This window comes from Pyrus communis, chromosome 13, assembly GCF_963583255.1.
Source record: "Pyrus communis chromosome 13, drPyrComm1.1, whole genome shotgun sequence".
Classification (NCBI taxonomy): domain Eukaryota; kingdom Viridiplantae; phylum Streptophyta; class Magnoliopsida; order Rosales; family Rosaceae; genus Pyrus; species Pyrus communis.
Genome location: NC_084815.1, coordinates 5,576,261 through 5,600,030, shown reverse-complemented (window position 1 = coordinate 5,600,030; position 23,770 = coordinate 5,576,261). Strand labels below are relative to the sequence as shown.

Genomic DNA, 23,770 nt, shown 5'->3' with positions numbered 1-23,770 from the left:
GAAGATTAGTCCATTGCCCTAGTAGTTGCAGAGACAGCACCGGAGGTGCGATTTCCCTTGGTATGAATCAAGTATCGTTGTGCTTACAGAGTTCATCAAACAAATTTCCAACATATCGCATAACATAACATTAGATAATTGGAGAAGGAAAAGTGCATTAAAACAAAATTTCAATTGGTATCAATACCATTAAGAATTATAAATTGTGTTTAATAGGTGTAACTTGTAAGTTGTCCACTGCTTCAAAAGCAGTGCACGATCTTAGGGGAACTACGTCCCCGAGGTATGGTATCGATCACCAAACACAGCCAGTTCGTAGATGCTTGTGGGGGGCAGAGAAGCCGATTTTGCAATTTTGGTCATTCATTGCTATACTCTGAGGCACTTAGATACTCACCATGCTCCTCAAAATACTCTATCAATCGCTTCAAGAATGCATCACTAGTCACCGTGTCTGTGTCGCATACAAGACAGCATTGCCTTCTTGCACGTGTTACAGCCACGTTCATTCGCCTGTGGTCCTTCAGAAACCCTACCTGAATTTTTGAAAATGCTCAAAATTTAATTTCTTGTATTATAGAATATTTGGTAATTGAGATGTCTACCGTCGAAATTTGAAAAAATGCATTAAGAATGGTACCAGGGATACACGAATACCTCTTTTTTTGAATTTGACCGAACCATTGAAATAATGATGGCTTCCTTTTCCCGGCCCTGGAAGCCGTCAACTGTTGAGATTTCCAAATCCTTTAGCTTGTCGTCATTGCTTCTCAACATCCTGAGTACGACAACCTGCAATACTAGGTCTGATATAAGTAAGAGAACAAACAAAAAACGATGCCATTGCTATTAGCATTTTCATGGAATGCTTGATTTTTATCTAGAAGCTATTGTAATCCCTCACCTTATTTAGAGAAATAAAGCTCACAAAAGAAGCTATTGCTTACAAGAACACAGGAAAAAGAAAGAAACTTAAGTACCTGTGCAGCATAAGGAGTGATAATTCCAATATCAGAAGCCTGAACACCGCTTTGAACAAGTCTCTTGGCATGGGCAATAGCAACATCGGCTTCCCCCTCATTCAAAGTGCTTTCTTCTTCATCCTTCTTCTCTTCCATGTCACACCTGACACCGATCAGCATGAACAGGCACAACAATTATACAAAAAGGAGTTTCTTTTATTACAAGAACTAGGAAGGCTGTTAAGACAATGTGGTATAATATCTACTCATTTCTCACAACCTTCAAAATGTCTCTACTAGTAGCAATCCTACACTAACCTAAGAAAATTAATGGCACTTCATGTGGTGTTACCGTGCTACTATGAATGATGGTTTTCCAAATGACATGATAAAATGTCGCACCTCACAACACTATGTAGAATTGGCATTAATTTCGAATAAGTGATTGTTCCATAAAGCATCCATATCAAGCATGTTCACATGAATTTGGCATGAAATAACCAAATAAATGGCAAAACAACCATCTCAACATAAAGCATATCACTCATGTTGTATGTGCGCAGTGTCATTTCAGTATTAGGAACAAAACACTAAAAACAAGAACTGGTACCCCTAGGTTTTACTTGACGGTTTTCTAATACCAACCTGCTGGTATTCCTACTGTTTAACATTTCACTCAAGTGCACAATGGCATTCCAAACCAAATTTCAAGAGGATATTGGTGATTTACTTCATATGATTCTAAACCTCCTCCAAGAAAGACAAAGTATTCTCAAAACAAACACGCTGAATGTTGGGTATATGGCTAGTATACACAGCATACCCAGCTGTGTCTATTAGAAGAAGGGTCGGTTCTGTAGAAGAGGTCGTCTTTACATCCTCCAGGTCCAAAAGCATATGCCCAGCAACACTTGAATGGGCCTTAATCTGTAATGAGATTAAACCACAAAATAATTTAACACAATCAAATGTAATGACTTTAATTTAATTTTTGTTTAACATAATAAAAATTCTAACAGTCAATTGATGATATAGTTCTACTCGGTAAGCCAGCATCCTGGCATGCTCTGAGCACCTTACTGTTGTAAAGCTCCTTTGATGACCAATCCATGATCCGCTCGTGCATGCGGTACTGGACAGTGAGCATAGACATGACTTCATTTCCATATATGTCTGCAAGGCGTTCAAAGAGGGTCCTTCCTAGACCTTTCTTCTCAGCTTCAGCACTCTGAATGGTAGGAGGAAGCTGAAGATGGTCGCCTGCAAGTATACATCTTGAACCCTAAAACAATGAACTCAGATACTTTAAAGTGAATTTTGGAACAAGCTGTACATGTATAATGAATTGCTTACAATGTAACTTTTTGGCTTTGGCTTTTGATTAATTTAAAATTACTAAAGACCTTTTCTTTTCTTGCAGTCATACAATAAACAGTGTACTTTTCCATGGAGCGCAGCTGTAACTTCAATATTTTACTTTTTCTTCCTTTGAATTTTAGTTTCCTCAAGTAACCAAATTTCTGAAAGAACACCCATAACATTTCTTTGAAGATCACCAACCAGCATGCATTACTATGTGAATGCATATGTGCATTTATGGAAATACATACGCAAATTGCTGTGCACATGTTCAAGTATATACCTTTGTATTAGAGCATTACCTTTAGTAAAGCCATCCAGCATGCTATCTCAAGTGCCTGAGCAGCTTCATCAATAATCACCAAATCAAATGAAGTATTGTCGAGCTTGCGAGAAGATGCCCCAGTCAAAGTTGTCAAAATCACATCTGCATTTTTTATTACATCTGTTACAGCTAGCTGCTGCCTTTTACGCTCTTCCCTAGAAAGAGTCCTAAGCTCCTTCTGGATTTCCCTCCTAGTGTTCTTATCTTTGGTCCTTAAGAGCTTCCCATTTAATGCCTGGAAAAATGCAATGTGCAAGTTCCTTTGATCAAGCCATGCAATGGTCAGTGAGACTTCAGTCTTCACCATATTAACCTCTATAATTAAGTCCTACTAAATAACTCTGAGTGTTGAAGGAGGGGCCGGGAATGGATATAATTAGGAAAGATTAAAGTTTTGATCCCTTCCGATGGAACCAAACGAAATAGTACTACTGAATACATGAATACTAACAAGTTAGTTTAGTAAAACATCTCTATCAAGAAAAAATGAAATGCAACTTTTATTTGAAATTGCATACATGCATAGATATCAAGTTCAAGGTTCAATTTTACTCTGCATAACTACCTTCATTTCCTTCCGAATGTCATTTGCCAGAGAACTGTTATCCCCTCGCAAGACCTGGCAGAAAGAACAATACATCGTCTATGGTAAGGACAACATTTCAAACAAATATAGGCAAGTATGATAAAGGGAGTGTCTATAGAGTGTGTTCTTTTTTTATATATTATCATGACATTTTCTAAAGTTTGTCGTAACACTGAATTTATCTTTTTATTTTATTTAATTTAGACGAACTAATGGTTTCTGATTTGGTTTATTTTCCAAGGTTGATCTTTTAAGGAGTGATTAATAATTTGATGTCATGGATCATTAAACCACATTGTTGGGTAATCCTAATCCCCACATGTGATCTTTTCTTTTCTTATAAAAAAGGCATCCTATTTAAAAGTTTTGCCCTATATGCACCATAATATAAAAAAATTAATGCATCTACTTAGAAATACACATCCATGCTAACACTATCTGTAATAATAGAAGCAGAAAAGAAAGCACTTGCAACTGAGGATGGCAGTAGAGTTATATTTTACATATATATATTATATATATATGTGTGTGTGTGTGTGTGTGTACACATTTATACATGCAAAGAAAGACAAGTATCCATGGCTTGCTCAAACGAAGTCAAATCTTCCTTTATAATAGAGAAAGAACTAATTTTCTTTTCGTTTTACGAATTTGAAGAATTCACATACCTGTGCATCCAGTGCACTGTCCAGCACTTGAGGTAGTAAACGTGCAGGATGCCCCACTCTCACTAACTTTACTCTGAATAAAGAAACAGCAATAAGTAATGAAGTGGTAAGCATGCAGGATGCCTCAAACCCACTAACTACTATCTACTTGATGAAACAAAAATCAGTAGATATCACAACGACCAACTTAAATTAACAACAGATTTCATAAGTTAAACCGATGATCTCAGCACAATGGGGTGCAACAGCAGGATGATTATTATTATCAGTTGAAAATATAAAATTATTGTGTTTAGTTAATTACTAATATGGTAACAATACGAGCTAAATATTTGGGTCATAAATCAACTAATTCATTGGTCAACAAGCTAGTCCTGAATAGCTAACTGAAAATGTCTACTGAAGAAAGATTTTCGTAATTGACATATGGTATTCAAATAAAGGTGCCTCCATTGGAACCCAACTCTTATACAAGGACACCCATTTTTACATCTTGACCCATCTCTTTTAAAAAAAGAGAATAAAAACTAGGTGACGCAAAACATTCCCAAACAACCGCACCCAATTCACTCAACTCCATCAAACCCAACCACTGAACCCAACAAGGAAGCATCTCCACAGAGGTCCATGTGTAGATCTCTAAAGTCCTCGAATTTTTTGTATATTCAGTTAAAATTGGGATAAAATATGGGGTCAAAACTTGAAACTTTGGAATCACAGTAGGACATTCTACGAACAGGTGATATGAAATGGTCTGCAACCTTAGAAATAGAATGACAGCAGAACTAGTGAAAGAAAAATAAACAAATATAAGAAGAAAGGAGAGGGAAACTAGCGGAAGTATTACAGGAAGCTTATATTCAAATTTTTCGTATTTTTGGTTAAAATTTGAATAAAAGATGGGGTTAAAATTTGGAATCACAGTAGGACATACTACGAACGGGTGACATGAAATGCATATATCAACATCAAAATCGGTTCTTTATGTACTCATAAGATTTGAAGTTTTGGTGTATGGTCTGCAACCTTAGCAATAGGTGACAGCAGAACTAGTGAAAGAAAAATAAACATATATAAGAAGAAAGGAGAGGGAGACCAGCGAAGGGATTACATAAAGCTTAAAATCAGGACCTTGATATTTCTTTGCTATAGTTAAAACTAAATTTTCAATTAAAAGCTGAAATCCTCAAATATAAAGGCAGTGAAATACTTGTGGCGTGCAAGTCGCTCAACAATGTTGTCAACAGCAATATTTGAAGCAGCACAAGCAAGAATCTTTGATCCACGTTTAACTTCTTGCAAGATAATTTCCACCACAGTTGTAGTCTTTCCCGTGCCAGGAGGTCCATGCAGCAAAAATACATTCTTTGATGACAGGGCCTTTGAAATGGCATCTCTCTATGGAGCAAAGAAAAGAGAAAAATTAAAATACAAAAAGAAATGCAGAAGGTGCTTTAGATACTGAGAAATGAAACATGGATAAACCTTGAAATACTGTATGCATGAAAAGCAAACTTGGATTAAGATGCTCATCAAAATAAAGAGGCACAGATACACAAAACAACAACAATAGGCATGGTCCTATATCGGTCAACTAATATTCAGTACTCAAGGAAGAAATAACTTATCAGCTAATATTTGCTTAATCTCACTAAGGAGATCTAAAGGTGGAATTATTTGAACAAATAATAGCAGTTTTATTCATAAGAATTTTATGTAATTCAAACCCTAATTGTTAATAATACACAAGAAATTGATATAAAATAGAAGAGGCTATGATATCCTAAGGACCTCTACGGAGCAATTATGTGATCCTGTACGTGATGACATTATGTGCAGTGTGCACACACGTATACAGTGATAAAAATATGCATGCATTTACATAGTCTATGTTTGTGTTTGTTGAATGCATGTTTGTGTGTGTCATTCACTGAAGCCGCTGATTCAGAAGAACACCATTAATAGAATGTGTGATATTAACTCAAAATGACACATTTTGAGTGGACCGTTATGATTCAGAAGAAAGGGGAAAAAACACAGAAAATGTTCAAAATATTAGGCTTAAGGACCTGAGAATGATCAAGGTTTTTGTTAAATGGGGTGAATGTGACATCCTTCTTGGACACTGTTGGTGTCCTCTCTCCAAATAAGACAGGAATTAAATCAGATGCGGGGCCCTTCTGCACACCTTTGCTCAATTGTATCAAGGCATCCTTCATCCTCTGATATGTCACCTGAAACAAGCAGTTAATATTTTCAGCATTTTTTCCAATGACTATTAATCTGGCAGGGAATGAGAAATAGAAGATCAGTAATGCCTACACAGACGATCGATTACTAAAAACTTTGATTGTTTCCTCATTGAGAGCAATATTATGGTAGAAACCAAATTTTAAATAACATTCCATGTCGATGATCAATATGATTTCAGGTAGGAAAGCTTTAAGAATCATATCACCATACTAACTAAACTATAGGCTCTAAAGCAATGTGATAATTGAGGAAATTTGAGGAAATAAATCGAAGACTTAAGAATTTGAATTTCATACCTCATTTCCCAGTTTCTCCAACCGTAGAGGACTATTTAAACCATCTTCAGGAACATCATCAAAAGCAACAATGATTGATGAGTCCTGTTTAAAAAGCGCCAGCAAACCACCATCACAAGTAAGCTCAAGAGCATGATCCTCAACAACTAAAAATATAATGACCAAAAATGCAAGCATCCCTGCATAGAATTACCTTTAACCGATAAACTACACCTTGTCCAAGAGCAGGGGCCCCCAGATCAGCCTTATTTTGTTTTAGAACAACCACATCATGGGTGCTAAACTGCAAATTAAAAGAAGAGAAAATAATTGGACAAACTTTGGATAGTATGGTATAATTTGTAGCTGGGATATCCTTCAATATGTTCGTTAAAATAACCACATCTAGCCTTGAAGCAATTTTACAACTCAGTAAGAAGAGCAAACATGGCAATAAAACTCACTGAGGGCGTAGAAGCGGGAATATGGATTTCTCACCTTGTGGGGAGGAAGAACATCTGCTTTGGTGGATTGAAACTCAAGAAGACTCTTCCCCATGAGTCCTGTCTATTCTCAAAACCAAAGATATAAATAGTTATTAGAACATTTTTATTGTTCAATGCTAAACATGCCAAATACAAAAACTGTTGGCTTCGACAGACTGCATTCCTTCGTAGAAAAAAAGTTTCAGCAAAAGAATTCCTATCATTACTGAAAATATCATCCGTGTACGTTTTTCTAATTATGTTTTGACAAATGCTGCAACTAACATGATCACTAGAGAAGAATCTTTAAGTAAACATTTCTCTTCAAAGAAAACTAAAGCTCTATTTGTTTAGACAAGACAGCTTCAAATTCTCTGGCAGTTAAAGCAAAACCTTATACAACCCTTATGTTGCATTGAAGCCAAAAGCGGAAGAAAATCAAGCAAAACATATTCTACAAAGCATTTTCCTAAAAAATTATTCTGTCAAAAGAAACTGAACCTAAGCATTTCTTTCTCTCTCTCTTTTCGGGTCGCCTCTGATTTTCCAAGCAATCGAATAAAGCTCGAAAGCATTAAACAGGAATCCATAGAAAAGTGGAAAGCAAATGCAACACTTGGTACCTGAGCATCAACACATTTCAAATTGAGAATGGTGGAGCCCTTCTTCTGAGCAGTGTCCAAGTTTCTGGAAGACCCAGTTATGATGGAGGCAGATATCTCAGCTTCCTGATTTCCAAATTAGGTTAGTTCCATAGAAGTCCATTTCTTTGCGGCATATGAACTGTCAATTGGAGTGCATAGAAACAAAAGCAGGAACAAAACATAATTATTGATTGGTTAGAGAGAGAGAGAGAGAACCTTTTCGAGATCGATAAGAGGGGCGGTGGTGGAGATGAACTGTTGGAGAGTGAGAGCCGGCAATTTCTGCTTCGTCTTCCCTCCCTCCATTGTCACACCTATGGCTGTCGCTGCTGCTGCTGCTGCTCTGCTTCTGGTGATTTAATAGATGAGAGAAAGGGGCTTAAGTCAGTGAGATAGGCACCTTTAACGAAAAGTTCCGTTGATTTTAACGGAAAATTATTTTTTTTACATTAAAAAATTAATTTAGTACTATTTGTTTTACATTTTATTTTTCCATTGTCGTAAAACTTAAAATTTTAAAATTATTTTTATTAGTTTTTCTATTTTTTATTTTTCCATTTTCAACGTTCTCTTAACTAAATTTCTTTTGGATAACTCACCAACTTCCTCTCTGTTTTTCTTCTAATTGATCAGTGTCGTTTTTTATATTTACCTATGCATATCAATATCGTCTAATAAGACCTGCTACAAAGGCCTATTCATTTTTATTTACGCCAAAGTCGTACGACTTTGGCGAACCAACTTCGAAGTCCAAAACCAAGGCCTGGACGATCATTTCATCTCTCTTCAACCTGTCCAAGGGCTTGAGCATGAGTCTCTCTACTACATAGACGATCAGAACTCAAGAATATCTCGTCTACTTAAATGCGTACATACACATCATTCAACATATTGAAATAACTACTGCAATCATGTGAACCGCCTCAATATACAATTGAAGGTTAAGGCCAAATAACCAGTCCACCCTTGCTTTGGCTCAGCGATACGATCCAGTTTGCTCCTTCTTCAATGCCTTTAAATAGAACCAGAGGCCTTCAAGCTTGGGACTCTTGTCAAATTCAACCTCTATGATTACACAAAAATCTTGAATGATTCTTCAATCAACGCAATTGTTTTTCAGTACAAAGCTAATTGCTCTTCTGCAAAAACCAACTCTCAAGTCCCTCAGCTACAAACTCAAAGCCTTCCTTCAAAGCAAACACTGTCTACGATCCCTGAGATTTTATTCTTATATGAAATTGTAACTAATAAATCGTTTGCAAGCATGAGATTTTATATAATTGAAACTTAGTCCTACCTAACTACATAGAACTTTATGTTCCAAAAAATTCTCTTTTGATGGAACTAAAATATGTGAATGCTTAGAAAATTAAAACTCGAGATGTGGGACGGTTTGTTATTGATGTGTTGAAGGCTTAAACCGCCTAAATCAAATCGTACCAAACCACCAAACCGATCAATAATGGTGGTATTGGTCAAAATCAAACTAAAGCAAACCGTTTTAAGTACTCGTTAGTACGATTATATTTTTTGTGTCAAACAGAATTAATCCGAACCACATTTTTCTTTTTCTTTTTTTATTTGAAAATACCACTACATTTTATCTATCCTTTCTGGTTAATGGATGACCCTTGCTTTATATGGGAGTAGTTTAAATGGACTGTAATTTTCAACACAAGAAATATGACCAACACAAGGATAGAGAAAAATTCCATCACATAATCTGTTTCCACGGACAAATGTACACTAGAGTCTTGATATTTGTTTGTTATCTGGGCAAATCAACATGAATCTCCACATCGACAAAAACATATGCGCCTAAAATTTAAACCTTTCAAACTAAATCCGTCACTCCAGAAAATTACACGAATAAATAACGACTATAACGGCTAACTGGTGACAACGGCATCCCATTTTCTACAACAATCTATCTTCCTCCCTACGTATATAAATCTGTCTTCCCCATCAGAATAAGCGAGGCCTACGCAGCTGGAGGTGAGTTGCCAATTCAAGCACAATTGTAACTCGTTTCAAGCATACACATCCAGCTAACGATAACCTCATATTCTTCCCGCAAAACCAGCCACAATATTGATACAAAAGATGTCACAAGTTTTATACTACAAGACGGAAAGCAAGGGGAATACCCGATCTCCACCCTCAATCCCTGCCAATGGAAGAATGTCTCTGGGCACCAGGTGGTGCAGTTGGCCTTGGGAAGTGATAGTTCAATTGTGCACCGGCAATTTGGGGGGCTTCCACATAGGGGCTCTGTGACACCTAGTATAAAAAAGAGAAACAAGATAAAGCATTAATAATACAACAAACGTACAAGGGTTTCTACTTTCTACTTTCCCCCCACTCATCAACTCTCTCATCATTCCCCCAAAACAGGAAAAACGTAAAACATCTAGTTTCAGCTGTATTGGTCTCTATTATGGTTCTTACTCGTGTGTTTCACATGTTTACAGTAACTTTCCTTTCTATTCGGATCATTTGAAATGTGTGATTGGAGTAACAGAATTACGTTGGTTGTTAAAAAATAAAATAAAATAAAATATTTCCATTGGAAATTTAATAAAGCCATTACCCTAACTACTATTTAAGGTCAATTCACTTTCCGTTGTCATCAACGAGCAGAACTTACCAAAATTTACAGTGGTTTTTACTTTTCAGGAGCATAAGCACTGGTTGTACTTGCAATCTTGAGTTTAATCAAATTGTTCTTTTTCTATTTTTTTCATTTTGTACCTCTCACAATGGTGTCAAATGAGTTGATGCTGTTTGTTTCCAGCAAGTAATACCTTGTTAGGAACCATTTATAATTAGAAAAACGCAATAAAAATGATGCAAATGTGGAATGCCTATGTTTAAGAAGTACATAACAAACGGTCATGTCCCAAAACTATAAAAATCCCAAATGTCAAAAACTACGCATTCTGGGCCGTCTTGAAATGCTATTTGATGAAATCCGAACAAGGATATACACATAAAATGAGTTTATCAAACGTGAAGATACCTGTGGCTCAAATGCAGTGTAAGATGGCTCGTCAAGAAATGAGGACCTTGGTGTTGTTATAGGAGACGATGTATCATTGCTTGATTCACTTCCATTCAGTTTATGGACTCTACTATTTTGTGCAGGTTCACCATCATTCCCACCGGTTGACTTAGTTCTCTACAATAAAATGTCATAGCTTCCATATGTATTAGACAATGGAGATTACAGCAACATAAAATCATAAAATTAGGTTAAGAAAAACAATACCTGGAAGATTCTGCCAAGAGTTTTCAACCCCTTTGCCCGCGCACGGAGTTCCTCTTTCTTGGCATTGCTGTCTTGAAGAACCTAAAGATCAAATGAAATATTACAATTGAGACCGGAATTTTGTTCATGTTTTAGATAACTACCTAATAAAACAGAGGGGCAGCAACCAACCATCTGACAAACACGAGAAAGAGTGGCCTCAATATCAGCCACATTAAGCTTCCACAGGGAATCAATCATCAACTTCTTGTGAGATTGCATGTATTCTTCGAGCTCTTCCTCTGTATAATTTCCTTCTGCACTTAGCTGCTTTTTCATGTCTTCCTGCAGCTGGATCAAAGCAATTGCACCTGAAAAAATATAAGTCCATTAACCAAAGCATATATTAGCGTAGCCAGCAAACTTGTGTGCATTTGTAAGAACGTATCCCTTACACATGTCAAAAAAACAGAGAAAACACATGAATATTCTTTTCCTGTCAAATATTTGAATACATACGGATGAAGTGGATTGGACTCTATTAGTTTGGGTAAGATCAGTCCCCACACCCTGGTTAGGCCCATAGGTCAATTAATTATTGGAGCCAAAAGTTACAGTCACCATGATAACAAAGATTTAGGACACGACTGTCAATGACCGAATCCAGAATGATCTGCTAACCTGTTGCTGCTGTTACTTGGGATTTAATGAAATGCCCTTTATTTCTAAACCACTCTGCAACAAATGGCACGCCCAAATATATTGCTTTCTTGCCTAGCTCCTTTGCTGATTGTCTGGCATAGATGTAGCCAATCGTATTCAACATATCAACACCATAGGCTGTTGAAAATAGACAATATCATTGAAAATGATAGTGAAAATTAGATAATAATCATAGAAACAGATCCATAGGGCATTAATCAACATCTGAACTAAATGTCAATGTATTTATAGAAAGAACCAAGGAACTAAAATTGCCGATATAACTAATATTTTAGCCAATATATCACGAAAATCAAGGGAGGGGGGAAGGGCTGAACCCAAGAAGCAGTGGGTTGGAGAGGAAAGCCCTATCCACCAGGGATTCAACCACTTGCTATGCAAAGTAATTATAAGTTAACCGTGTTACAAATCTATATGTTAAATGAAGCGTTATTTGTTAGTTTTGGATTTTAAAGAAATTTCAAAGATAATTTGTATGTTTTTATTTCTAGTTTTTATTATTTTCATTTTTCACCCATATTTCTGCCAATATCGATATATTTTGATATTTCTCCGCAATTCAGCTACCGAAACCGATATTCAAATCCTTGGAAAGAAGAAACAATGTAGGAGCTAAAATGGCAATGCTTATGGATAGTGTTTTCAGGATCTCAAATTGTATGGTCCCAAAACCTCATCTAATTTTACACGAGCCAACTTAAAAGCAGTTGAAAATATTATATTCTTGTCAACCAACAAGCACCACACGCAACGAATTACCTGCATTGGAAAGCCTTGCAACTTCAGCTTCAGCATGACTAACAAATTCCTCTTTGTTGCCTTGCACATATTGGTTGAGTCGATTTTTTAGTGTTTCTGCAAGCTTTTCTTCTCTTTCCTTTTGAACAACCTGCAGTAAAGGGATATTGGCAATTTTGCCACACATAAAGCATTCTTAAATGATAAAGACTTGTTCTTTCTAAAAAAAGATGAGAGGTTTGTTTGTCCAAATATCAAACTGATTAAAAGGAAGAAGTAGAAGATGCAGATATCCAATTGGTGAATCCGGGGGCGAAACCCAAATTCGTGATAACAAAAGAAACAATTAACTTCATATTACCAATATATTAAATGTATGGCTCCCAATTTAATTTCAACCCAAGTTGTTCCCATCCATCAAAGAAAATTGCAGGTAAACTGGGTCAGTGAGAAAAATTAAACAAACTGTACCCGCATTTTCTCTTGCAACTTTTTGGGATCAAACTGTTCGCCTTCTGTGAAAATATCTAGGGAAGCCATTGATGCCATGGCTAGCTGTCCAATATATTCCTCGAAAAGCTCACTACCAAAAAGCATGGCGAAGATCGCTGCAGGATCAATAATTGCGTCGCTGAAATAAAAGGACCATTTTGAAAAATGTTAGAAGCACGCAACTAAACACACACATTGCGATACGCACAGTAAACCCATAAGGTGTCACTGTGTCAGCCACCTTTTAGATCTTAAAATTCATATATTAATGAAATAAGAGAACAAAACTAACGTTGAAATCCCTGATTTTCCATTAGCATCATACGCTTGGCGTTGGCTTGGGTCGCTTAACACTTGGTAAGCTTCTCCCAAAACCTGAATCAAATGCGAAAAAATGTATATATACTTGGTAAGCCTACACTAGATCAACGAAAGAAGTTACTAATAATTCGATTTCAAGTCCAACCCTCTTCACAAAACAACCTTCCCACATTAGACCATCATTACACATGTTGCGGAAATGATGGTATAAAGGGAGAAAAGGGGTTGTGAATCCAGTATCGAGAACTTGTAGTTTCTAAAATACAAGTTCGTGGAAGTAAATAGCAACTCTCTAATGTCGCAAATGCATTGTAGTGACCATAATTTATAATTTGATGGGCATTAATTTAAATGAAAAACAAAAGAAAGTCTTACCTGAAAATTTTGTGCTGCAAGTGGATCATTTGGGTTTTTATCTGGATGAACCTGCCTTGCCTGCAATCCAAAAAAACCAAAATACTCAATTTTATTTACATTTGTTGGAAATGCTTGTTAGAAAAGCACTTCTGCCCAGACTGAAAGCGTTTCAATCAAAACCATGTCAACAATATTAACAAAAATGCAAGTGCTTGCTTCCTGAAAGAATCCCATAGCAGGTGCTTCTTCCAAACATTGTCAGAAACGCTTTTGATGATCTAAAAGCACTTCCAAACAGGCCCTAATATATGCAACTGATACAATTAACGTCGCTAAGTGTTGTTAGCAACATGGGTTGGATCTAGTATGCTTATTGCCTAATCGATTGTGGAAGAAGCAACTGATTACGAATCAAAACTTCAGATTAATTACCGCTAATCAAAATTAAAGCTAATATTAATAATAATAATTCTCTCAGTTTCTGCTAAAAATTAACTGACCTTCATGTAATAAGCTTTCTTGATCTCCGCCTCGGTGGCGGACGGGCTCACGCCGAGGACGTCGTAGTACTCCGTTTCCTTGACCATTTCTTCCGATCGGTCAAAATCTTCGCTTCGCAGTTTGGAGGGAGGAGCCAAAAATAATAATAATAAAAATAAAAATAAAAATAGAGAAGAAAAATAGAGGACGAGGAAGAAGAAAAGTAGGATAAGAGAAAATAATAATCGAAATAAATAAAAAGATTCCCCTTCCCACGTCCCCACGCGTAGACGCGCAATTGCCGCGTAATATTTAATTTATTTAGTACTACCACCTCCTATTCCTAAGTCATTAATTAAGTTAATTAATCTTTGTTAGGACCAAAATTTTAAAAATTAAATTGATTCGTACAAAGACCTTGGGCAACTTGGCGTTGACTCTTAGCCTCCCACGTAATTAACTTACTACTTAAGTTATAATTCACTTATTACTACGATTTAACAGTTTTCGCTTGTAAAGGTTACGAAGCTTAACTCACTCTTTCATCCCATTAATGTAGATAAAATCGTTTGTTAAAAAAAATAAAAAAATCCTCTCAAAAGATCTCATACCAAATTAGTAGGATGAATTTTGATTGACCGGAAAAAGAGTGATAATACTCCATACGTTGAGCAAAAGAGCAATGAAGAAAATAGATGCTAAATAGTTTCCACATGTTGTAAACATAAGTGGAAATTGTAGTAATAGCCCATCAACTGAAAATTCATTACTATTAGTCCTTCAACTTATCTAAATGTGTAGCTATAGTCTTTGTCATCAACTTCGTCAAAATGAGTTATGTTGGAATGACCATTGCTATAATTGAGGTCCCTCAACTCTTCAAAACATGTAGATATGGTTTTGTTTCTTCAACTTCGTTAGAATTTTATTAAAATGAGTTATGGTGGAATTACAATTGTTATAATTGGGTTAAAATTGAGGTACCATTTCTCTAGTTAGATTAAAGTTGAGGATCATAGTTGCACATTTTGATAAGTTAAGATACCAATATTAATGAATTTTTAATTGATGAACCATTTCTCTAATTAAGTTAAAGTTACGAAACATTGTTACCATTTACTTTAAACATAAATAGCAGATAGGATAAGTATTTGGTAGATCGGAAAATTGGGCAGGCCCGGCCCAGACTCAAGAGGTCAGGACACAAGCCCTACCAAGCTCTAAATTTAGGCCCTACTAATTAAATGCCCGGCCGACCCTATATGCGTGTGTGTGTGTGTATATATATAAATAAATAAAAACTTTAACAAAAAACTTTCGATACTGTTCAATTTAACGAAAAACCACATTTTTATACTAAAAAGTCAATTCTAGTACTGTTAACTTTACCCTTTATTTTATCTTTATCGTTAAAACTCAAAGTTTTCAAGTTATTTTCTTTAATTTTCCTTATAAAAAATGTAAAACTCTGGTCTTTTTTTGTAGGTTTATAATGGTGCGAAAACAGCATCGTAAAAAAACGTCATTTGAGATCCAGGTCAAGCCACAAAGTATCAAACAATCTTTTCTGTGGTTATGTTGAAACTTGTGTATATCATGTTAATGACTTTATCTTACGAGAGAATTGAACATAAGTTAGATGAATTTTGAACCAAAGTTTTCTGCTATCACCTGTTATCTCACATGTATACCTATTAGTATGTAAGATAATATGAAAACATAAAACAAGTTTGTACTCTCGTCTCCGCTTATTCGGACCAGAAACGGCAGTCCCCACGCGTGCACCGACAACTTCCGGCCAAGATGCATGTGGACCCCACAATATATCCGCCTAATACTTAATGAACAGTAAATACGTACAAGATATGAAGAAAATTAAGGTCCTTCCATTTGGACAAAATTGGCTTAAACTGGTGTACAACGTTCAGAACACCTGGCTTTCTGTATCGAACTGGATGCTGCACATGATGAGCTTCTCGTTTGAATGACACAAGTTGTCATCATGCTTGCTTCCTCTTACCCGATGAGCTCTTCAGATACAGCAATTATCATCTCTTCAAACTGATTTAGCTGTAAGCAAGCATGTTTCTTCAGTTGCTTTTAAACAAACATTCTTGAGGTAACCCGAACTCCTTTTTGACATGAACATGTTGCCTCCACGGGTCATTATGCAACTTGTAATGCAAAACCTGATTAAGATGAGAGCAGGCGGTCAGCGATTCCTCTTGAAACGTTTTAGTGTTAATTTTAGAACTCGAGTAATTCCATAAATTTTTTATCAACTAACAGAAAATGTTGGAGGAGGGTGGTTTGAGTATTAAACATCTTGCTACATGGAATAGGAGGATATTTACCTGTACCAACGTTGCAAAGACATCGTCTTCAATTAGTTGAGAGAATTGAGCTGCCCACTCTGCCATACGACCAAAACTTGTTTTTCGCCTCTCAGCTTCGAGCATAATAGAATCACGATACAGAAACCTCTGCCAAATTTTCTGCACATTAGCCAGCCTGAACTTTATTTCTGTCTCATTAAACACCTGCAGAATTCAGGAGTCCAAAAATCAGTCAGCTTAATGCCCTCCAAACTTCCAGTCAGAAGCTTCTTTGAATCAATCATAAAAGTAATAATTTACCCGAAGAATATTGATCAAATTTGGAATTTCATCTTCGCTTATCCGAACAGCAAAACTTTCATAGTTGAGCACATTTTCATATGGCAGGAAAATTCCATCCTAAACATGAAACAACAAAATATAAGAAAGACCGAATGTATGTTATCATCATTTGGTTATCATGGTTTAGAATAAAGCATCTAAACATGACCAGGAAAGATAAAAATCCTTAATAATTTGAGAACATAAATAATAAAAGCGGGTTACGCATCCCATAATATGAGAAGATGCAAGCAATCACTATCTTACAAACATTTTAAAATAAGTGATAAACTAACTGAATGTTCCAAGACTCCAAAAAAGGGCCAAGAAATGAATAGAAAATTAACTACCTGAATGACAACAGGAATGCACCCTTGCAAAATACTGTCTTCCATACGACCACTCCAACCATCTCCAGGAAATACCCCGCAAAAAATAGAACTGGCTAAATCCAAGTGATAGTTTTCAGCTCGTAGTGGTGTAACAATCACATCTTCTGCATGTTGTTTTCCGAGTTTCCCTTCCTTGTTAGGACTTGACCCAAATTCTTCTGCCAGTTTCTGCCTGATACCCATGCTATAGCTGCATAAATACCCCAAAATTTTATATCAGATCTTCTGTAAGTTGTACAATATAGTATCGGTAACTGTTGGCAAGGCACACTCTTGACAGTTGACAGGTTGTCCACAGAAAAATTAAATTCAACCACCCCACAAGTAGATAAATAAATAGCTCTTTCGTTCACTTACGAAGCTTCTGGTCTTCCATTTGGGTAAGCTGGTCCCAGATTTCCATTAAAGTAGAACAGTGTTTTCCGGCTCTCACGAGTTCTGAAAATAAAGTATTGAAATGCCATTGATTAGTTATCATGGTTAACTTTGGGGAGTGCAAAGAAAAAAAAAATCATGGAAATATGAGTACGCTTTCCAGCAGACATGCACCTGGACCAAAGTTTTGAGCTTAAGGAGTTGACATCCGGACTTTTCCAAGCAGGAAGTACGAGATCTTTATCAGGATCAAAGCAAGGATGGTTACCCCTTTTATCAGAAGAAATCTCATTCCAGTTGTCAGCCCAATAAGCTGTTGTTGAATGCTTGTGCTTCGAGTTTGTGTTTCCCCAGTGAACCAACATCATGCTGTTCCATATCTCCTTGGGAGCATAGCAAGCACCTTCATCCCATGAAAAAAACTGCCTTCAGATATGAAGACGACATCATCAGCATGTACTCTTTATAAAATGATCTAAACTACGACAAGAAGAAAAATCTCATTCTGTTCAATTTTTCTCCACACTGGCCTTAAGTAATTCTCTCAGTTACATCATACCCAAATATGGTCTCTTCCAGATGAGCGGTTCCAGAAGGGATACTGTTCAACAATGTGATCGTAAGCCTTCCTATAATATTCCAGAGTGAGAGAGCTCCTCAAGCCCTTGTGTTCCTAAATGTTTCAATAAGCACATAAGAACAAAAGCCAAATCCGAAAGCATTGACTTGGCAAACCCAGATGTGAAATTGCAATTTCACAAATGTATTAATAGTACAAAAAGCATACCTTCATAGTCAAATGAGGAGCATCGTCAGCACGAGTTATAATGCATGAATCAAGAACAGGAACAAAGAAGAAATCTGCTTCATCACCATTTAATGTACGATGCGGACTGGCTAAGATACTTTCATAAAGTGCCATCTGCAAACAAGCAACAAGACTGATGAAAAATCCAAAACATGCTTCAAATTTACAAGTCGACTACGAGTTTCAGTTCAATTAATACCTGTGCACCATACAGCTGATCTGTCCACAATGTTGAATTTTGGTCATCGTAGATTCTGTTTACACACTCTAACCTAAAGTGACGCCCCTGCAACAGGAAATCAAGAAAAAATAAGAACCTTGCTTTGAGGATGAATCAAACAATCACAGTTTTAAGCAAATTCTGACCTCAAGAAGTAGGCTGTTGAAATCTGGGGGCAAGTCATAAACATATATAAGAGGCCTTTTCTTTTTCACCACAGCATTGAGGTTGTCAACTTTCCCCGGAAGATGTGAGCTATCAGGAATATCAACCTGAGCAGGCCGAAGCCATTGAGGCCACTCTCTAACTGATGATGCAACAGATGGAATGCTGCAATCAGTTCCGTACCAGCCACTGTTACACTGGAAACTACACTCAGTTTAGGCAGTACATATTGACAAAGAGCAAATATTATGATAGTCCACATCTATCGATGAATTAAAGGGAACTTGCAAAGGAAAAAGTGCAAAAATTTTGAAAATTAGTGTCAGCAAAATACTTCAACTAGTTTCTCGTTTGAGTGCCTGCACAACACAAAAACCACACACCCATCCCCGCTTCTTGTATATCAAGCCTATAGGCTATAGTTTGGTTTCATACGCTGGTAGCATCTTAACCCTAAAATTGTTGGTCCTCATTGTCCACTACTACGTGTATATGATAACAAGAAGGCACTCAAACAAACAACACATAGCATTCATGCATAATAAACCAGTTGTTACCTGACAAAATCCACCACGGCAATGCCCACGTCCAGAGCATTGATTAATACAAGTACATACTGCAGGCACTTCACAGAACCGTCCCCATAAACCGTCGTATTTACAATCACATTCCTCTTTGAATTTCACCTTATGAGCATACGCTTCGACAGGGTCCACATTACACCATCCCGGTTTGCTACTATTTGTTGTGAAAACATTATCCAAGTCAGCTTTTGCCCAATCAGTCAGTTTAGGTGCACCAGGTTCAGAAGGTAACCTGAAACAGATGTCACAGATTTGTGGCATATACAGTGTTTAGTAACTTATTTATACTGACGGAAGCCTAGTTAGGATCTGATAAACTTACTTCACTTGAAAGCCACATGACTCTGCCACAGGTCGATTTGGATATTTCGTGCCTTCCCCACAGTAGCACATTGCTTTTGTTGTGTCACAATGCGCAGAGCAAATTGAGACAACCCATCTCCCGTATGGTCGATCTGGCAATGCTGGGTAGTTGCATTCCAGCTGCAGTCTCTCAGAGCATCCTTCCCCTGAAGAACTAGTTGATGTTATAATCACAGAAATGATTCATCGGACAAGAGCATACTAGTTCTGGTTTTACCGCAACAGAACAGGCTGTTTAGAAAAAAGAAACCCAAATCTTTGTTGACTATTCCTTCTTTTTTTCTTTTTTTTTTTTAATCTTGTTGTGGGTTGGGGGGGGGGGGGGGGGGAGTCAAAATTTTCAACTAGAATAAGGAAGGCAACTGGGAAACTACGAGAATTTAAGAACTCTTTGAAAGTGATACAATGACAAGGTTTTTTGTTTGTAGTGATGGCAACAATTAGAGCCAAACAACAGAAATGGTGAACCTGCAACCTACCGAAACTCCTCAATAGCTGAGAGAGGGGAGAAATTAAAGAGAGCTTTTTATGTCTTCTACGAAGAAAATTTATTAAATGTTCCGAATAGACAGTAAACCATGCAAACCATGTGTTACTATCACCGAATAGATATTAAACCATGCAAGCAATGATTAGCGAAATATTTGTCATTAAGAATTATTACATCTGTTTTCTACTACTTACTGACAACTTTGTATTTGATCAAGTTGAAGGAAAGAAAGAAGAAGAAATTATACTGACCGGTGTATCCATGAAAGCACCGACACTGTCCCAATTCATGATTACAGACGCCTTGACCACTGCATTCATTTTTGCAGCCACTACCACCTATAATCTGTCAATATAATTAGTTATAAACAGATAAACGCTCTTCCAATAAAATTTGGCAATTTAGTTTCATTGGATGACTTGTGCAACGCCCACCCACCCCGCTCTTCCGCCCTCCATTTACCAGAACACTCCCATGGCATTACTCACTGATATCTTCACGCATTTAGGATAAAACAGAAATATTATGCATATATGAAGTTGTTCTTATTACCTCAACAATGTCGACTTCATTAGAAATTGAATGACAACCAGCAAGCCACCGGCCAATCTCAGCCTTCCATGGTGCACCACGAAAAACAACTGCCTTGTGCAAGTCAGACGGAAACTGACGATCTAAGTCAATAGGTGGTTTTAAATTTCCCTTTGCCTGATCAGTAATTGCTTCAACAGATCCATTAATTGGAAGACAAGAGTTCTGAGCTTGAATAAAGTAATCAAAAGAAGGAACCAACGGAAACCAGAACAGATGAACCATTGAAACCAGTACGATCGAGACCAATGCCACAACAGAAGCAACCGTTGCTATCTGAGACCCTGAGCATTTCCACTTCTGAATGGGAAGCATCATCTTAAAAGGCTTTTCTGAGACAAACCCACAACTATAACTCCATATTCTTGACCTTCTAGCCCTTTATATGCACCTAAGAAGCTAACACAAATACAAATAAGAATCTATAAACTTAAGAAACCGTAGATACGAAAAACATTAAATAAATCACAGCAAAGTAACAAGTCAACCATTCCAAATTCCACCACAATAGTTTAAAAATAAACAAACAAGAGAAATATGCACAAATAAAAAAAAACACGCGATGATTGACGTTTTAGACTTAGTTTGGTGAGGTAATTCTGAAAAAATGGCTGCCAAGGTTTTTTTTATGTTTGGTAAATATTCAACTTCAACTTTTTTTTTCACAGTTTTGGGTAAAAAAAAAAAAAACCAAAAACACAAACACAAAGCTACAAAACCCGCTTTGAAAAATCAGTTTTTTTTTTCACATTTATTTTACATAAAAGTTTATCAAACACTATAATACTGTTTTTTTTTTTTCAAAAGTCCTTTTATAAAAAAGTTTACAAAACATTCTGGTACTTTAGGTCACAACTTCTTCTCATAGTATAACTGAAGCAATTTTTTTTTCAAAGCACAGCAATACCGAACAGGCTTAATGTGGCTTTAGTCGAGAAGTTTTTTTTTTTCTTTTTTTCCCCTTAAAAAGTTCTATTGTGCATATTTCCGAAAGAAAAAAAAATTCAGTAAAACACCCATAGACTTGATAGCATTATAGCAATAACAAAACCCCCCATTACCATAAGTTTGTAAGCAAATCATCAACAGAAAATTTTAAAGGGTTTCTGTAAATCTCAATATTAGTCCTGAATTGGTTTCAGCTCCACACCAATCAATCAAACTATTTCATTAATTTATTTTTTGTTTACAAGAAACTATAAAAAGTGATTAATTTCAAATCAGTTCTAGCAAATGAGCAATCACAGAGAGCATTGACTGACCTCTTCTCAGATCTACAGTGGAAATGATGCAATAACAGAACCTGATGAACTCAAATATATATTTCAATGGAGGGTTCAGATCAATTCAACGGGGAGAGAGAGAGAGAGAGGGGAGAGAGAGAAATCGTTCTTCTCTTCTGGGTTAATACAAAAATAACTCTGTCGTCTTTCTCCAAAAATAACTCCTTTTCCTTTTGTTTTAATAATTTCTGTCAACGTGTTCTGTCTTTTTCCTTTTGTATTTTGCTCCTTTATTCCTGATAATAAATTTTTTTTTTTTTGAGTTGAACGATAGCGATTTTATTTTTATTATGAATATGACATACAATCATTTAAGAAAATACCCTGAATTAATTTCGGAGGTTCCTCGAACCAATGGAAGTTAAAAGAAAAATCTAAGGCAAACTTGGCCATTCTATGGGGTCATTAGTGGAGCGACAAACATTACAAATTTTGGAGGATCCAAAACCTCTCAGGCATTCCCGGACATCATCCAGCAATAAATCTGAAGAAGAGGACCCACGCTTCAAACTGCCAACCCCCTAAACAACCTGCAAGGCATCACTCTCTAAAATAATGCACTGCATATTCCGTTGCATAGCCCAGTAAAGACCCTCTCTTGCCACCATCAATTCAATCGTATAGGGATTATTGACATGGTTAATACTGCAAACGAAACCTCTAACATAGTTACTAGCTTCCCAAAAAACCACACCAATTCCCCCCACCTGAGACGCAGCACGAAAAGCACCACCCACATTGATTTTGACCCAGCCCGTAGGAGGAGAAGACCAACTGATTTCCTAATAATAATTAATAGCAAAATTACAATCAATTCTATTTTGTTTTAATAATTTCTTATCGAAAAACACTCTATTTTCTTTTATTTAATTTTGTAATTATACTTGGTTATTAAAAAAATGAGTAGGTGCTCTTGCTTAAAACTTTTCGTTTCTAATTTATAGACATTCTCATTTATGATTAGAACCGTTCATATTATAAATCACTCTGTAGGCTAGTTTGGTATTACTGTGCTTTTAAAAAAAAATTATTTTTGTTGTGCTGCTAGAATAAAGAACTGTAAAATAAAGTTGTTGAGTGTTTGATAAACTTTTTTTGTATGTGTTTTTAACAAAAAAACAATGTCTAAGTATTTAGTAGACTTTTATATAAATTGTTGTAAATATGTTAAATAACTAAAAAAAGGGGTATTTAATGTGATATAATAATTGTCAAGACAGTAATGTAGAAGCAAAGATTATAATTTTGTAAAAGGTAATGCTAGGGAAACCAAATTTGCAAACCAAATGATGTGGTTGTAGATGATTGAGTTATTAACTAAGTGTCGATTAAGGTCGTTTAGTCATAGAATTGTGTAAGAATAGATGAACAAAAATGGTAAAAACATTACGAACCGTCTATCTATTTGCTACAGTTGATCGAGTTAATGACCTTAGTTTCAATTCAATTTTTGCATAGATAATCTTTACAAAGTGGTTTATAATATGAATTTTCGGCTATAAGCACAAAGTTATGTGAATTAGATAAGAAGAATTTTGGATAGGAGCTCCTACTCATCTTTGAGTAGTCATGCATTCCTCATAATTTTTGGTGCAGGAAAGATGTCAAAATACAATAACAAACTCCAGAAGTAGAAAGCTGCAAAATGTAACAATGAGTTAAATTTTTTAATGGATTCACATAAACTCCACGTGGATTTAAAAGGAATTTTATACAGATTTTGTTATGGAGTTTAATGGATATTAATAGAGTTTTTATAGCATTTACATAAAATGCTAAAAATCACAACCAATATGCCAAAAGGAAAGCAAAAAAGAAAGCAAGATTTCTACAGTGATGAAGGGGAGTAGTGTTGGCAGTACAACACCTATTGAGTGATTAAACTACCTTCGTGAACGTCACAACCGATGACCTATAGCCTTTGTTT

At 36.2% G+C, this 23,770-nt stretch overlaps 3 protein-coding genes across 6 annotated transcripts; all 3 read right to left on the bottom strand.

Annotated features, from left to right (window-relative positions):
- Positions 1–78: 78 nt before the first annotated feature.
- LOC137712627 (uncharacterized) lies at positions 79–7,922 on the bottom strand. 3 transcript variants are annotated; one of them, XM_068451737.1, is made up of 15 exons: positions 7,774–7,922; positions 7,537–7,641; positions 6,927–6,995; positions 6,643–6,732; positions 6,450–6,533; positions 5,970–6,134; positions 5,111–5,298; positions 3,901–3,973; positions 3,212–3,265; positions 2,624–2,881; positions 2,038–2,244; positions 1,786–1,889; positions 981–1,125; positions 658–792; positions 79–536 (listed from the first exon to the last, which is right to left on the bottom strand). In XM_068451737.1, the coding sequence occupies exons 1-15, from the start codon at positions 7,861–7,863 to the stop codon at positions 360–362; spliced, it is 1,944 nt and encodes a 647-aa protein (XP_068307838.1). In that variant the 5' UTR covers positions 7,864–7,922; the 3' UTR covers positions 79–359. The 3 variants fall into 3 exon arrangements, 2 of the variants coding, with proteins under 2 accessions (XP_068307838.1, XP_068307839.1); XR_011065233.1 differs by lacking the exons at positions 79–536; positions 658–792 and having other exon boundaries at positions 989–1,125; positions 1,608–1,889; XM_068451738.1 differs by lacking the exons at positions 79–536; positions 658–792 and having other exon boundaries at positions 1,017–1,125; positions 1,693–1,889.
- Positions 7,923–9,256: 1,334 nt separating this feature from the next.
- Positions 9,257–14,141, bottom strand: LOC137713217 (chaperone protein dnaJ 10-like). The gene is made up of 10 exons (XM_068452495.1): positions 13,936–14,141; positions 13,454–13,513; positions 13,050–13,132; positions 12,737–12,896; positions 12,287–12,416; positions 11,486–11,644; positions 10,997–11,175; positions 10,826–10,906; positions 10,577–10,735; positions 9,257–9,837 (listed from the first exon to the last, which is right to left on the bottom strand). Exons 1-10 carry the CDS (start codon positions 14,020–14,022, stop codon positions 9,718–9,720), a joined length of 1,218 nt encoding a protein of 405 aa, XP_068308596.1. The 5' UTR covers positions 14,023–14,141; the 3' UTR covers positions 9,257–9,717.
- Positions 14,142–15,532: 1,391 nt separating this feature from the next.
- Positions 15,533–21,968, bottom strand: LOC137713482 (uncharacterized). 2 transcript variants are annotated; one of them, XM_068452781.1, is made up of 15 exons: positions 21,823–21,968; positions 20,522–20,951; positions 20,221–20,314; positions 19,439–19,625; positions 19,090–19,348; positions 18,514–18,729; positions 18,347–18,433; positions 18,127–18,261; positions 17,899–18,012; positions 17,514–17,761; positions 17,322–17,402; positions 16,923–17,154; positions 16,552–16,650; positions 16,270–16,455; positions 15,533–16,104 (listed from the first exon to the last, which is right to left on the bottom strand). In XM_068452781.1, exons 2-15 carry the CDS (start codon positions 20,876–20,878, stop codon positions 16,006–16,008), a joined length of 2,394 nt encoding a protein of 797 aa, XP_068308882.1. In that variant the 5' UTR covers positions 20,879–20,951; positions 21,823–21,968; the 3' UTR covers positions 15,533–16,005. The 2 variants fall into 2 exon arrangements, with proteins under 2 accessions (XP_068308882.1, XP_068308883.1); XM_068452782.1 differs by lacking the exon at positions 21,823–21,968 and having other exon boundaries at positions 20,522–21,078.
- Positions 21,969–23,770: the final 1,802 nt, after the last annotated feature.